The 14,658-nt window shown below is 45.5% G+C and overlaps 1 protein-coding gene and 1 long non-coding RNA gene across 4 annotated transcripts; one reads left to right on the plus strand and one right to left on the minus strand.

Moving 5' to 3' along the window:
• The first annotated feature begins 378 nt into the window (after nt 1-378).
• CNBP (CCHC-type zinc finger nucleic acid binding protein) lies at nt 379-10,775 on the plus strand. Of its 3 annotated transcripts, none has more exons than XM_082638098.1 (5): nt 379-548; nt 8,247-8,384; nt 8,483-8,573; nt 8,722-8,925; nt 9,789-10,775. In XM_082638098.1, the coding sequence occupies exons 2-5, from the start codon at nt 8,261-8,263 to the stop codon at nt 9,904-9,906; spliced, it is 537 nt and encodes a 178-aa protein (XP_082494224.1). In that variant the 5' UTR covers nt 379-548; nt 8,247-8,260; the 3' UTR covers nt 9,907-10,775. The 3 variants fall into 3 exon arrangements, with proteins under 3 accessions (XP_082494224.1, XP_082494226.1, XP_082494225.1); XM_082638100.1 differs by having other exon boundaries at nt 381-548; nt 8,247-8,363; nt 8,483-8,575; nt 8,727-8,925; XM_082638099.1 differs by having other exon boundaries at nt 384-548; nt 8,483-8,575; nt 8,727-8,925.
• On the minus strand, nt 2,703-8,240 carry LOC309813326. Its single transcript, XR_014295484.1, has 3 exons — nt 7,741-8,240; nt 5,446-7,516; nt 2,703-5,214 (listed from the first exon to the last, which is right to left on the minus strand). It is a non-coding gene; the product is annotated as an uncharacterized lncRNA (long non-coding RNA).
• Nucleotides 10,776-14,658: the final 3,883 nt, after the last annotated feature.

The raw sequence follows: 14,658 nt of genomic DNA on the forward strand, positions 1-14,658 counted from the left end.
CCACCTGCGTGACTGGGCAGTCCGACTTTCCCAAGCCGAGAGGCCCCGGAAGTGGGGCCGGGCTCCGGCCGCGCCAGCTCAGGGTCCGCGGGCACACGCTTTCCGGAGCCCGCCACCGGGAGGAGTCCTCCCGGCCCCACGCGCACCACAGCCGCCTCTCTGAGACCCCATCTCGGCGCCCCTCGGCGCTGCTGCCAGAACGGTCGCCGAGCCAGGAACCCGACATCCCCGACCCTGAGAGGCCGGATCTCGGAGCGGGAAGGCCGCACGCGGGGCACGGCGGGAAGAGCCCCGCCCGCCGCGCCGCGCCGCGTCGGGCGGGGCGGCCCTCCCCACAGGCGGCCCTAATTGGACGGCCGAGCCCCGCGCGCTGATTGGCCGCGTGGGCGAGGCGGAGGAGAGCCGTGTGCAGCGGCGTGTGTGGGGCCGTGTGCAGACCCGCGTGTGGCGCAGGCGAGGACCCTGAAAATAAACAGCCGCTGCCTCGCGAGCCGCCTTCTCGGCCTGCGTCCGAGTCTCCGCCGCTGCGGGCCCCTCCGACGCCGAAGGTGAGGCCGCGAGCATGCCGAGGGCCGCAGTGCGGGGGCCGCGGGCGAGGGGTCGGGAGCAGGGAGGCGGCGATGGCGGCCGCGCTCCGGCCTGCGCCGCTGCTGCGTCAGGCGGGAAACGGGCCGCCGCCGCCCGGCCCCGGACTGCGCCCCGCGGCCGGCCGCCCTCCCTGCAGCCCGGGACGCGGGGCCGCCGCAATCGGGCCGCCGGGCCAAGGCCGCAGCCTCGCTGCGGACGAGGCCGCGCGTCCTTGGGGCCGAGGCGGGGGCTCCGGGGCCGCGGAACGTAGGGCGGGGGTGGATTTGGCGGGAACGTGCGGGGAGGGGGCCGTGTGTGGGGGAGGGCCCTGGAGCGGCGGGGGGCACGGGGGCTGGGCCTGGCGTGGGCCATGTGCCAGGGGCTCTGTGGGCTTAGGTGGGGCCTTGGAGAAGCTCTCCGTTTAGGGTGGGGGGACACCCCGCCGGAAGGCCCGTGAGGCTTAGGGACTCGCTCTGCCTACTTCCCGATAGCTTCTCGCTTCTTGAATTTTTATCGTCATTGACATGCTAAGTTACTTGTTTTACGGTGCAGTTCGGGAAGGGGCAGATAAGGCCCGCTTTTCTTGAGTCAACTAAGTTACGGAGGCTTTTTAAAAAGCCCGTTATCAGAAAAAAGCATGAATTTGTCAAACTTCCAAAGTCATGGCAGCAGCAGTAACCTCTGCATCATCTCTTGGATAGGTGAGACGAGTACAGTTTAATCTAAAAGCGAGGCGAGGAAATTAATTAGCCAGTCTCCATTTGGAGTTTCCAAACGTGAAAACCTACTTTCGAAGGGCATAATGGCCCACATTTGGGTTTGGGTGTTGATTTTATTATGGGTAAAGCTTGTGCTTGTTGCCACATGTTAGCCACATGGCCGCAGCCACAGGGCACTTCCAAAGGAAGTGACTACATCTGGTTTTGGGGGTCTTAGGAAAAGAAAACATTGCTCAGTTTTCATCTGTGGCTTCAGATAGTGTGTTTGAGGCAGTATTCAGAAGTATCCACGGAAAGGGTAGGGTAAAGAAGCCAGGAGTCGGGATTCGTTTTTTTTCTTTTCAGGAGGATTAATTTACGTCCTCATCTTGTACCCCCAAATGACAAGTTTTTAAAAACAGGTTTTTCCCTTTTTCCTATTGTTTGACGCAGTTTTGGGAGAGAAACATAACCAGTTAATTTCTGCATCAGTGAGTCAGCCTTAATTTAAATTAAGAACTTTGTTATTCTTTTGCTCAAGCCCTGTAAGTTGTGTGTAAGGTTTTGAGGTTCTAAAGAGACGGATGAAAAGAAGTTCCTACCGCTTAGGCTTTTTGTTTTCCCCTCTGCAAAGCAGTTATTTTCAAATGCTTCTTAAAAATTACTGTGATGGAGGCTTAATCAAACACCTACAAAGTGCCGCGTACATAGTTCCATGCTGTTTTTAGTTTGTTGAGCCTGATTCTTGTCTACAAGGAGCTCTCTGTACTGGAATATAAAAGGAATAATTTATTAGGTTCCCAAGGGCTGAATTAAGGACTTAAAATTTTTCCAAATCGCAACTCTTGGCAACAGTATTTGAAAAAAGCTAACAGTATATATTTGTGTACTTACCTAATATGTCACAGATAAATTGGGTAAGTTTTTCTCAGCAACCAAAGGTCCACATTCCTTTTCATATTGATACAAGCTGGGTATTTCATACGTGCAGTCTCTTTAAAATATTTTGAGCCAAATCAGTGGAAAACTTAAGGGGCATTTATTACACTTGCATTTGAACATCTGGAACAGGCCGAATGCTATCTTTTTTAAGGTATTATAAGCGAGTTTTGTGATACAGTTTTGTGATTGGATTCTTTTTACCTTTCTTAAAATCTAATTGAAGTCTGTGGTACCTAAATGGAAGCTTAAAATGGGTGCTTAAAGGCAGTGGAACCACAGTTTGACTAATTGGAACGATTGGTCTGTTGTCTAAACGCTTGACCACAAGAAAGATTTTGCTTTTTTTTTTCTTCCCCTTGCAGGAGTGAGAGTCTCTTTTAAGAATTGCTGGCTTCTTTCCTCTGCCTAGCCTTCTGACAGTCAGTGGAGAGCAGAAGACTGGTGCCAAGGCATCCTGGCCTGCTGTGTGGAGAACACTCTTTCTGTACTGGCTCATTTAATAGAACTCTTATCCTGGCAGTGTCAGATGCTGCCGCAGTAAGGGCGTGCTGTGGAGAGATTCACAGCAAAGTGTACACCATTTTCATGTTGTAAAAAACTGCTGGAATAATGAAATAGAGCTTGTGGCTACCAACATTCACGTTGTGAGCGGATGGGCTCTGTTAATCAGGACTGAGAGTGCAGCGTGGTGGTCGCCTGGAGTGGCTCCATAATTGCAGATGAGGGTATTAACTAGGGAAGTCAGCTTGCCAGTCTTTGGTCTGTGGTGACACTCCTAAGTTCTGCCTCAGAAAGAAGGTTAAAATCTCAAGTGGCGTTAAATTCATTCATGGGTGTGGATTTTTAGAAACGTACCAATTCTAGTTGTATTTTGACTTCTCTAAATTGGTGTGCTTTTCTGATAGCATTTTCATGTACTGTATCACTTAACCCTAACAAAAGCCTCTGCAGAGGACTGAGAGCCAACTGTTGAAATCCTGACTCTAGAACTTTCTGTAGGGTTAGCCAAAAAGGTCAGAAATAAGATGTTATGGGAAAACCCGAGTGAACTTTGTGGCCAACCCAGTAGTTGTGTGGCTTTGGGAAGTCGTTTGATCTCAGATCCTATACAGTAAGTTTCCTTATTGTAAAATGGGGACAAGATTACATGACTAGCAAGGTTGTAGGAATTACAGATAATGCGTTTATCAATCCTTGACTTATAGTAGGTACTCAGCTACTGATTAAAACCCTTCAGGGCAGGCAGAAATGGGTGTGAGTAGCATTGCTCCCAGGACTGGACTCTGTTCTACAGTATTCTGGCCAGAACGCAGGTGGTACACAATATAACTTGCTTCCTTCCATTCTATCTGTAGTTTATCTTTATTTCAACAGTTTGAAGTGTTTCAGTACCAAGTTGGAACTCTGAACCAGCTTTTTAGGGCGTAGAAATGGGTGAGTGCAGTCAAGGGGCAGAAGCTCCCCTTGGCCTCAGTGCAGTTTAGGTCAACGTGGATGAGTCAGGGGTAACCCTGAGTTTGGGGAAGGTGACTGGGGATGCAGCAAATGTGAATCGATATGGCTGTGTTAGGAAAACAGTCTCACCCGATCCTCATCAACTGCCTTATGTCACGTTCCCCACTCCCCTCTTGCCTGTTGCTACTTATTTTAAATGTATTTATAGAGTTAATGGTCTCTTATTCGTTGGAACGCGTTGTTAGTCTTGACCGTGTGCTGTGAAGACTTAAGTAGTTTACTGGCTTTGTTCTTAGTATGAAAAATACGGTAGAATTACATTCACGAAGACATTTGTATTACCATTTGCGTTTTGGTACCAATTCCAGGATTTAAGCCTTAAAGCCTAGACGAGTGCGGTGTCTGTAAAAGAGGCCTCATAGCTTAGCTCCCATGGCCCTCACGGTGGATCTTGGCAAACCGTATCTAGACTGCCTTACTCCTCCTGCTGCTGGCATGCCTTGTGCTCCTACCACATCTTCACATGTGATTTATGTCAATGAAAATTCAATACACAGCAGTCGAAATGGAAACAGATCCTGATTCCTGTTGTTGAAAATGTGAAGTCATTAGGAATTCACCCTTTTTCTTGTCTTACCTCTAATCCATTCCACTCAGGAAGTAGATTTTATGAGATGGGAAGCTTGAGTATAAGCAGAGTTGGGCCCACTTCAAGCCTGCTGTGTAGATTGGTTTTGTTTGTTTGTTTGTTTGTTTTGGCTGTGTTGTGCGGTTTGCGGGATGGACGCCCAGAATCCGAACCACTGGGCCACCAGGGAATTCCCTGGACTGAATGCTCATCTATCTGTCTACAATCCAACTTAACTGGGAGAAGAGTGGAAAGGCAGGAATAACTGTGTAAGCAGTGGACATAAATCCATACTTTTTTAAAATTGAGCACCTATTAAGCACAAGGCACCTGGTACTAATCTGGTTACAGATCAGTTTTATCTTCCTCAAGACAGGAGAGGGGTCAGGTGTCTTGAGGTAACGCAGCAGGTGGTTAAGCTGGGTTAAGTGGTTAGCCCTATAGTCCCCAAGTCTTTTTATACTGTGTGAGGATACATGGGTGTAGATACAACAATGATTTTTAGCAGCAAAAGGAAGAAAAATAAGCTCTCCTATTGCCTGGCAACAGTGAAAATATGGTATTTGTTTTTTAAATTCGTATATATGTTTTGTAGCATTCCATAAAATGTTGCTGAGAGTCTGGATGGCAAGTTAGGGGTCCTGGCTCAGTTTCTGATTTTAGTCACCTGGAGTGAACATTTCTCAGTTACACGTGGGGATTTTACTAGACAATCTGAAATACATACTGAATTTAGAGTGATTGTAGTCAATCCTTATTGAGTACGTAGTTGAAAATACATCGTTAGCTTTTGGGGGGGGCGGTGCTACGCGGCTTGTGAGATCTTAGTTCGAACCCGGGCCCCAGCAGTGAAAGCGCTGAGTCCTAACCACTGGACCGCCAGGGAATTCTCAGCATCGCTACTTTAAGTTAATGGTGCAGCACCTCTTTTTTTTTTTTTTTTTTTTTTTCTTTTTTGCGGTATGCGGGCCTCTCACTGTTGTGGCCTCTCCCGTTGCGGAGCACAGGCTCCGGACGCGCAGGCTCAGCGGCCATGGCTCACGGGCCCAGCCGCTCCGCGGCATGTGGGATCCTCCCAGACCGGGGCACGAACCCGTGTCCCCTGCATCGGCAGGCGGACTCTCAACCACTGCGCCACCAGGGAGGCCCCAGCACCTCTTTTGATAGCAAGAATTCAGGTGTTTTATTGTCAGTACTTACTGGATTGGATCAGGTCTGTACAAGAAACACAATTTGTTTCATTCAGCATATGACTCTTGGTGCCCCCCCACCCCCCAAAAAAACAACAACCACCGAGCGGTTAAAAATACTGAGTTATACTGCTACCAAAAGGATAATTGTATGGGGTATTATGATTCAAAGGTGAATTACTTGGTGTCTGCTCTGAAGGAATATGATAAAAAGCAAAATGGTAGTGCAGAGTGCCCTGGGTCTTACTAGGGATTAAGGCTAGCTCCAGGCTGGGTGGTGTGGTCAGGTTCTTTTATAGAGTTGGCCCTTGAAGGCTGCATAAGGTTGTGACAGGCGGGAGAGGCGGGGGCGGGGCAGTGCCTCACACTCGCAGCCAAGAGCAGTGGGAGTCAGGGAGCCATGATAGATTTGCAGCTTTGTCTTACCACCTCTAGTTTTCCTAAGGAATAATGGCATGCCATTCTCTAAAGACCTTATAACTAAATACATTTGTATGTAAGATGAGTACCAGGACCAGTAGCAGGCCTTAAAAACATAGTGGGAATCAGCTGGGTTAATGTTACTAAAGAGCCCTGTCACAGAGGAGTCGGTGAAAATGTAGACCAGCTGACGGAGGTCGGCTTGGCCAAAGAGGGAGACACAGTTCATGCAAAAGCCACACTTAGCTCAATCAGTTCTTGAGTAGCTACTTTTTTAAAGCTAATATTTGTAGGCTAAAAGTAAACCTGCAGTTTTAACTGCTGACTTTATTCAATACACTGATAAACATCTGATGATCCATTGTAACGTATTTCCTTTGTACTTTACCATTATGAAACAAGAGGTCCTTTTAAAGCAGAGTCTCAAAGGGGGGTTGCCCGGAGCTATCAGTTTTTTAGCTTTGAAAGTGCATATTGAATATTGGGTTGTCATTTTTCTAAAAGATAAGTATCTTATTGAAATAAAAAAATTATAAAATACTCAGAACTTGTCAAATTGCCTGGATTACCTTGTGAAAGGAAGTGATTGTTTGTGCAAAGAACTCCTTGGGACCAAGAGTTAATGTGCTCAGATTGGTCCCGAGTAAACAGAAGATGCAAAATGAAAATGGGGTTGGGGGAGGACGACATGCCATAAGCTGTGTTTCTCTGTGATCATTTTATGTGCCATTCGTTTTTTAATCATGGGTATTCTCTCTGGTGGAAACCAGCCCTCCCCATGACTTAGAATGCCAGCACCCGTATAAGAAGGCAAATGTAATTTTGCAAAAATATGTTTTTAATCTTCGCTGACTGGTTTCATCTGACTAGAAATGTGCATTATGCATTCAGGCACTTTCCCCTACCCCCTTTTGGTAATAAGTTTATACAGCGAGTGGCAAGAGTTGGTAGAAAGATGCCTCTGAAGATTTATCCTGGCTCTGATTGCAGAGAGTTGGGATAGGTAATGAGTTCTTTTCAATATTTGATGATGGAGACTTGAAACTTGAGCATAATTTTTAGTCACTAGATTTCTCTACAACGTGTTTTAAAAACTTGGTTTACCATTGTTTGACACTGGAATTAAGGGTAAAAATGTCTAGCTATGGAAGTGTGGAAATGTAAAGGTTACATTGTTTTTAACTAGTTTGTTTTTTAAAGGCCACTTCACTGGGACTTTGTCCTGCAACATTCCATTCTGTTCTATTCCATTCCATTCTATTCTATTCTAGGAATAGCCCGTGCTTATTTTTAGGTTGTTACATAAGAAGTATAAAATGCATTTGCTTTAGTTGGAGTTTTGCTTTTATTTTGAAACAATACCCAATAAAGGAGTCTACTATGAAATTCGAAGTAACCTTGTTTTAAATGTAAAATTACAGAAAAATTTGGAAATGGGAGAATAGAAGAGGGAAAAAATGGTCCCAGTGCTACTGGTATTTTACTTTGGTGTTCCTCTTTGTCATTTTTCTAATATTTTTAAGGAGACAAAATTGCCTGCCTTTTTTCTAACGTGTCTGCTCTAAATACTGAATCAGTACGTAGTGCTGCGGTTTAATTAGGCACTGTGTTAGGTGCTAAGGGCGCAGAGGAGAGTGTTTCTTTTTTTTTTTTCTTTTTGCGGTATGCGGGCCTCTCACTGTTGTGGCCTCTCCCGTTGCGGAGCACAGGCTCCGGATGCGCAGGCCCAGCGGCCATGGCTCACGGGCCCAGCCGCTCCGCGGCATATGGGATCCTCCCAGACCGGGGCACGAACCCGTATCCCCTGCATCGGCAGGCGGACTCTCAACCACTGCGCCACCAGGGAGGCCCGAGGAGAGTGTTTCTTCATCCTCTCTCAGAATCCATACTACAGCTCCACTGGGTTATTCCAATTTTATAACCAGTAAATGACTTCCAGTTGCCCACAGTAAAGTTTACTGGCTTGTAACCATGAAAATGTCCATTAAGTTGGACCTGGAGTGAGGTATTACTGATTATTTCTAATAATGGGTATTCATGGATACTAACCCTGTAAGTCCTGTCATCTCATTAATGATGGGATTAACATGTATGCATAATCTTAATGATTATAAAGATCACAAGTTTTATGAAAACGTATAATGTTTTTAATGTGTTTTTCACTTTTAATATATTTCATAATAGATATATAATGCCTACATATATAATTATGTGATTGTTTTTCTAACCAATATATTGGTTGGCTTTTTTTCTCCAGAATAATTAATCCAGAAATACACTAAATGGGGAATAAAAGCTAAAAGTAATTTCACGTGGTTTAATGTGGTCATTTTTAATGTTTTGAAGATCTGGCTGCAGCCATGAGCAGTAATGAATGCTTCAAGTGTGGACGATCTGGCCACTGGGCCCGGGAATGCCCCACTGGTGGGGGCCGTGGTCGTGGAATGAGAAGCCGTGGCAGAGGTGGTTTTACCTCGGATAGAGGTATTTTTGTCGAATAAAAAACTTTGAAGTGCTTCAGTATTCGTAAGTATCAAGACTGGTCTAATTAGCCACATTCTTTTTGTCTGTGCCCCGAATAGGTTTCCAGTTTGTTTCCTCGTCTCTTCCAGACATCTGTTACCGCTGTGGTGAGTCTGGTCACCTTGCCAAGGATTGTGATCTTCAGGAGGATGGTAAGCATTTAACACTTCCTCTCCGTGCGAGCACGCACTGCCGCGTTGACAGACATTCTCCACCTGTGAGGGTGTGCGCTGCACGGTTTGAACCGTGGCGGCGTCTGTACGGTTTTATAGTCTCGGTCTGCTTCTCCCCTTACCGCTGAAGCCTGCTATAACTGCGGCCGGGGAGGTCACATTGCCAAGGACTGCAAGGAGCCCAAGCGGGAGCGGGAGCAGTGCTGTTACAACTGCGGCAAACCCGGCCACCTGGCCCGCGACTGTGACCACGCAGACGAGCAGAAGTGCTATTCTTGCGGCGAGTTCGGGCACATTCAGAAAGACTGCACCAAAGTGAAGTGCTATAGGTGAGTTGCTGGCCCGCCGCCGGCGGCGAGCTCACTGCAGGGGCCCCTGGACAGTGAGGTGACCATACGTGCGAGGGCCTTGGGGATAGTGCATTCCCTGAGGTGGCTGCGACTGTAGGAGAGGCTTCCGGCCTGCATAGCCCAACTTCCTCTGCCTTGGGCAGTGTCCTGCTGTGATGCCTGGTGGTTTATAGCAGCTGGGCAGCATGCAGCGCAACTTTGGAATTTTTAATGGTCTCAGTGAGAATGTTGGGACTTCCCTGACGGTCCAGTGGTCAGGACTCGGTGCGTGCTTCCACTTCAGGGGGCATGGGTCTGGTCCCTGGTCAGGGAACGAAGATTCCGCCTGCTGTGCAGGGTGGGCGCCCCCCACCCCACCCCACCGCCCCCAAAAATGTTCTGTTCTAATAATTTGGGGTTCTCAGATACTTTGTAGAAAACCGTGCAATTCATACACACAAATCTTTTGTTACGAAAGCAGAGGGCTCTGACTGTCTGTTTCATATAATAATATGTACACGTGAGAGTGTAAAATTTTATATAAGTTTTGATACGTGTATACCTGTGAAACCTTAGGGGTTAATCTGTGTGAAACTATAACATTGGCCAGTGTTTTGGTTGTGGTGTTGGTTGGACTCTTATGGCAAAGGTTTTGGTTTTATGCCTCAGGCTGCACAATTGGGTAGCTTCGCCATCAAATTCCTCCTTTTTGGTCTTAGTTTAGGGGATAATAAGACTTACTGTCCGGAAAACAAAATTGTACTGGGTTTTGTTGCGTTGTGTTCTGCAGTAACTGTTGCTTGAGTCCAGTTCGGCATATTCTGAGCGCTGTTAACGAAGTTGTTCTCCTTTCCTTTCTTTAGGTGTGGCGAGACTGGTCATGTAGCCATCAACTGCAGCAAGACGAGTGAAGTCAACTGTTACCGCTGTGGCGAGTCAGGGCACCTTGCACGGGAGTGCACGATCGAGGCCACGGCTTAATTACTGTCCTCTGTCGCCCCTCCTTTTCTGATTGAATCCTCTTCACTGGCCAAAGGTTGGCAGATAGAGGCTACTCCCAGGCCAGTGAGCTTTACTTGCCGTGTAAAAGGAGGAAAGGGGTGGAAAAAAACCGACTTCCTGCATTTAACTACAAAAAAAAGTTTATGTTTAGTTTGGTAGAGGTGTTATGTATAATGCTTTGTTAAAGAACCCCCTTTCCGCGCCACTGGTGAATAGGGATTGATGAATGGGAAGAGTTGAGTCAGACCGGTAAGCCCATTCTGGGTTTCTCGAATATGTTCCCATGTAGGAGGTAAAAACCAATCCTGGAAGTGTCCATGAGCTTCCATAAATAACTTTAATTTTAGCATAATGACTGCCTTGGATTGTCTGACCTCAGTAGCTGTTAAATAACATCAAGTAACATCTGTATCAGGCCCTACATAGGACATACAGTTGACTGGGAGTAAACAAAATAAAAACCAAACATGCGTGTTAACGGCTGTGCGAGAAAACTTGGGATAAAAGCCTGAACAGGAACGACTTCCCCGCAGCGTTGATGCTGGGTAAACAGATGGCGATGGCAAAGGTGTAGAACACATTTTTTCAAAGACTAAATCTAAAACCCAGAGTAAACATCTATGCTCAGAGCTAGCATAATTTGGAGCTATTCAGGAATTGCAGAGAAATGCATTTTCACAGAAATCAAGATGTTATTTTTGTATACTATATCACTTAGACAACTGTGTTTCATTTGCTGTAATCAGTTTTTAAAAGTCAGATGGAAAAAGCAACTGAAGTCCTAGAAAATAGAAATGTAATTTTAAACTATCCAATAAAGCTGGAGGAGGAAGGGGAGTTTGACTACAGTTCTTTCTGTTTGTTTCAGATTTTCATTAATGTATATAGTGCCAAATGCCATATTAAACGGGGGAATGTGGAGGACTGAAAGCTCACAGTTTGGACTTTTCTTTTTGTACTAAGTCATGTCTTCAGTAATGAAAAATAGCTGTTACAAGGAAGCACAGGCTTCGTATACTTTGGCGTCAGTTGTTTTGCAGGGATATAGAAAATTTACTTCGTTCTAATCCATTCATGATAATGATGGCCTTTGGCTCTGTGTTCATTCTGAACAGTTCTGACACCGTTGCTGCTTTAGCATTTCATATTTTTCCAGGGCTTCACGGGGATCTGAAATGTTGGATTCCTTCTTTTTTTCCTAGGGTCTGAGCTAGAGTTGAGATGGACCTTAGAAGTTATCTGGTTTAATGAACTCACTTTATAGGTGAGTTACTAGAAGCTTAACTTGCTTGAACGGTGCCTAGAGCCGGGAACTTAAAGTAAGCTTCCTACCCTATGCCCTCTATACTTTGTTGTCGTCCCCCCACCCCACCCCAAACTACGTACAGTTAGTGGCACTTGCTTCCCCAGGTTAGTTCCTTTGTTCCCCCTTCACACTGCCATGTGATTTCGCCTTGGATGTCTTGTGCATTTTCCACCCTCCTTGTAAAGTCTGGTCCGTTTGTGTTGGTGTATCGCTGTAGTGTTAAGATTTGGTGTTTCAGCTGTGCTGTGCTAATTCCAGCTTGGTCAGATTAATAGTCCAGAGCAGGCAAGAAAATGAAATCATGACATGGGTTCATTTCCTGATGAGTACAAGCTTACTTTCTTTTTGATTTTTTTTTAGTTTCTAGCACAAGCATGAGACAGTGTAAGGGAAGCCCTGTTTTCAAAGACATCACTGTTACATGCAGTTAAATTCAGGGTTGGGGGCCAGTACACATGAGGTTATTTTCCCCCAAGGTTTCCAACCTCAAGTGGGAAACATAAAACAGCAAACGAGATATTTAAAACTGCTTTGTTCCAGCGTAGCACCATCCTTCGTGCTACGTTTGTAGTACCTAGCAGTTGCCTTCTGTTCGAGACCCTTTGATGCACATAATTAAGGACCTATTTGAAGCAGGCCACAAAGTGCGTTTTCATAAGGTAGCATTTCATTGCATTGACCTTGATGACTGAACAAATCCAGTGAGAAAATGTGTTTTACAGGGATATTGAGCTAATTGCTAGGAGCCAGTGAGCACTTTGTGTAGGCATAATGCTTTGCTGTCAAACTTGGTTTTAAGGCTACTTTGTGTTTTTTTAAATGCTGCTTCAGATATCTTTTTAATTCTATTTATTTTTCGGCTATGTTGGGTCTTGGTTGCTGCGTGCGGGCTTTTCTCTAGTTCTGGCGAGAGCGGGGCGTACTCTGTCGCGGTGCATGTGGTTCTCATTGCGGTGGCTTCTCTTGTTGTGGAGTACGGGCGCTAGGCGTGTGTGCTTCAGCAGTTGCAGCAGACAGGTTCAGTAGTTGCGGCACATGGGCCCTAGAGTTCACAGGCTTCCGTAGTTGTGGCGAGCGGGCCCTAGAGTGCACAGGCTTCCGTAGTTGTGGCGAGTGGGCTTAGTTGCTCTGTGGCATGTGGGATCTTCCCGGACCAGGGCTCAAACCCGTGTCCCCTGCATTGGCAGGCAGATTCTTAACCACTGTGCAACCAGGGAAGTCCTTAAGGCTACTTTTTAAAAACAGTTTTCAGATAGTAACATTGCCTTGATACATGAATGGTTTTGTCAAAAGTGAGGCTTGTTTGGAGGTAGCATCTTTCACCTGTTAGGGTTTGCCTCCCTTTTGCATACTTGTAGAATAGCTGTTTCTCCTCGGCTTCTTGAAGCTTCTTGATCAGTGACTTCAGTGAGTGGACCAGGAGGAGCTCTTGCCTACAAGCCTGTTTTGAAGGGTTTTGTAAGTGGTATTTAGAATAACCAGTACAGTGAACACTTACGTGCCCCCACCCCTAGATCTAACAGCGAACAGTTGTCCAGAGGCATTTGTGAGTAAGTTGTAGGTGTGAGTGTTTTGGCATGCATCTTGTGGGAACTAGGATGTCCTCTCTCAGCATCACGATACCACTGTCATGCTTAAGGAATTTGACATTATTTCCCTAGTACCATCTGATCCCTAATACAACTGTTGAGATAGCCCCAGTTGTATCAAAAAAGCCTTGCATAGCCAGTTTTCCCAAACCAGGATCCAGTCCGGGTTTGTAAGTTGCATTTGGTTGGTACGTTTCCTCAGTCTCTCCTAACAGTTACCAACTTTTCCCGCCTCATAAGCTTGTTTTTTTTTTTTTTTTTTTTTTGAGACTGGCACGATTTTCTTGAGTGTCGTATATTTACTAATTGATTTTCTTTGGTGTCATTTCACTGGTTTATATCCCCTTTATTTCCTGGTCTACAGGCTTGATGATTAGGGTCAGCTTGAACTTGTGCTGGCGAGAATGTCTTCAAAGTGTGTAATGTTGTATTACATCAGTTTTACTCTTGCTACAGAACTTGATCATTTAAGGCAGCCTCTTTTTTTTTTCTTTGTAGTGACGTGCATTTCCCTTGAAGAGTTAGGAATATCTTGGTCTCCATTATCTATTCACTTGATGATTTTAGCATTTAGTGTCCCCCGTGCAGATATTGATTTGAGTTCATAAACTTGTTACGCAGTTGGGAGAAATGGAGAATGTTGCTCCCTGGTTCAGCAAAACCAGGTTGTACTGAGTGATACAGTGCCCTTCATGGTTTTGAGGTTCCCGGTAAATACTGAATATTACCCATTAAGGAAAAGCTGATTTTCTTAATAGAAATAGTCAAATTTCTGTTGAAGTTGTAGGGAAAAGAGTGCCTTGAAGGATTTTGTCTGGGAAGATTGTAGCTGTTGAGCTTCATTTATTTTGACTATTTTATATGTTAAATTATTCATGGAATAGTGTGTCCTTAGCATGTAGCAGTTCCAGGGTCAGGAGGTCAGGTTCCTGGCTTCTAATGGCAGTGAGACATTGTCTCCTGGGAGATCAAGTCCACCTAGCTGCAGGTGGGTAGCTCATTTAATTCTCTATTCCATCTAATTTAGATACACATAGCAAAGAAAGCCACACTGTTAATAGTTTTTAGCTGTGAGAACCACAGAGCCTGCATCTTACTTCTTATCTAGCAAAACAAGTTTTAGAAATGCTAATTTGACTGGTGCATTCTTGCTTTAACACTTTAAAAGCAACTGAGAAGATTCTTGCCTTTCCGTGCTGTAGATAAGTCAGGAATTCCAGTCCTCCCCGCAGAACCTGTATGCTGTATTGCAATGAAAGGCCACAGTGATGGAATGAACTTAGTGACTTGGTGACATCCGAGGCCCCTGTGCACAGTGTTTTGTGTTTTCAGGAGTCCAGTGCAGAACAAAAAACTGCACGTTTACCTTTGATTAGTAGCACAGGGCTTTGGGGTGGTTTACTCTTCCAGAAAACATTCAGGTTATGCTGTCTTTTACAGGTACGTTTGTAACCTTGTCTACTCTAAGCGTTGGAAGCAAAATCTTGAGAATTTTGGTCAAAGAAGTTTTTAGCACATACTTGTCTTTTATCATCTGTCTCTTATTCCCTGTTTTGGGATGTGTTTGCCTTAATATGAATTAGTACTGGTTGCGACAGTCTTAAGTTAAACTTCATATATTTTTTAAAATTTTTATTTATTTATCTTTCTATTTACTTATTTATTTATGGTTGCATTGGGTCTTTGCTGCACGTGGGCTTTCTCTAGCTGTGGTGAGCGAGGGCTACTCTTTGTTGCAGTGCGCGGGCTTCTCATTGCAGTGGCTTCTCTTGTTGCGGAGCACGGCCTCTAGGCGCGCGGGCTTCAGTAGTTGTGGCTCGCGGGCTCTAGAGCACA

This window comes from Mesoplodon mirus, assembly GCF_964341445.2.
Source record: "Mesoplodon mirus genome assembly, chromosome: 12".
NCBI lineage: Eukaryota > Metazoa > Chordata > Mammalia > Artiodactyla > Ziphiidae > Mesoplodon > Mesoplodon mirus.

Bases quoted from the DNA above. Each gene is read 5' to 3' on its own strand.
- CNBP (XM_082638098.1), top strand. From the start codon at position 8,261: ATGAGCAGTAATGAATGCTTCAAGTGTGGACGATCTGGCCACTGGGCC. The intron at 8,385-8,482 runs GTATTTTTGTCG...TGCCCCGAATAG, and splicing joins TGGTTTTACCTCGGATAGAG to GTTTCCAGTTTGTTTCCTCG. The intron at 8,574-8,721 runs TGGTAAGCATTT...TCCCCTTACCGC, and splicing joins GATTGTGATCTTCAGGAGGA to TGAAGCCTGCTATAACTGCG.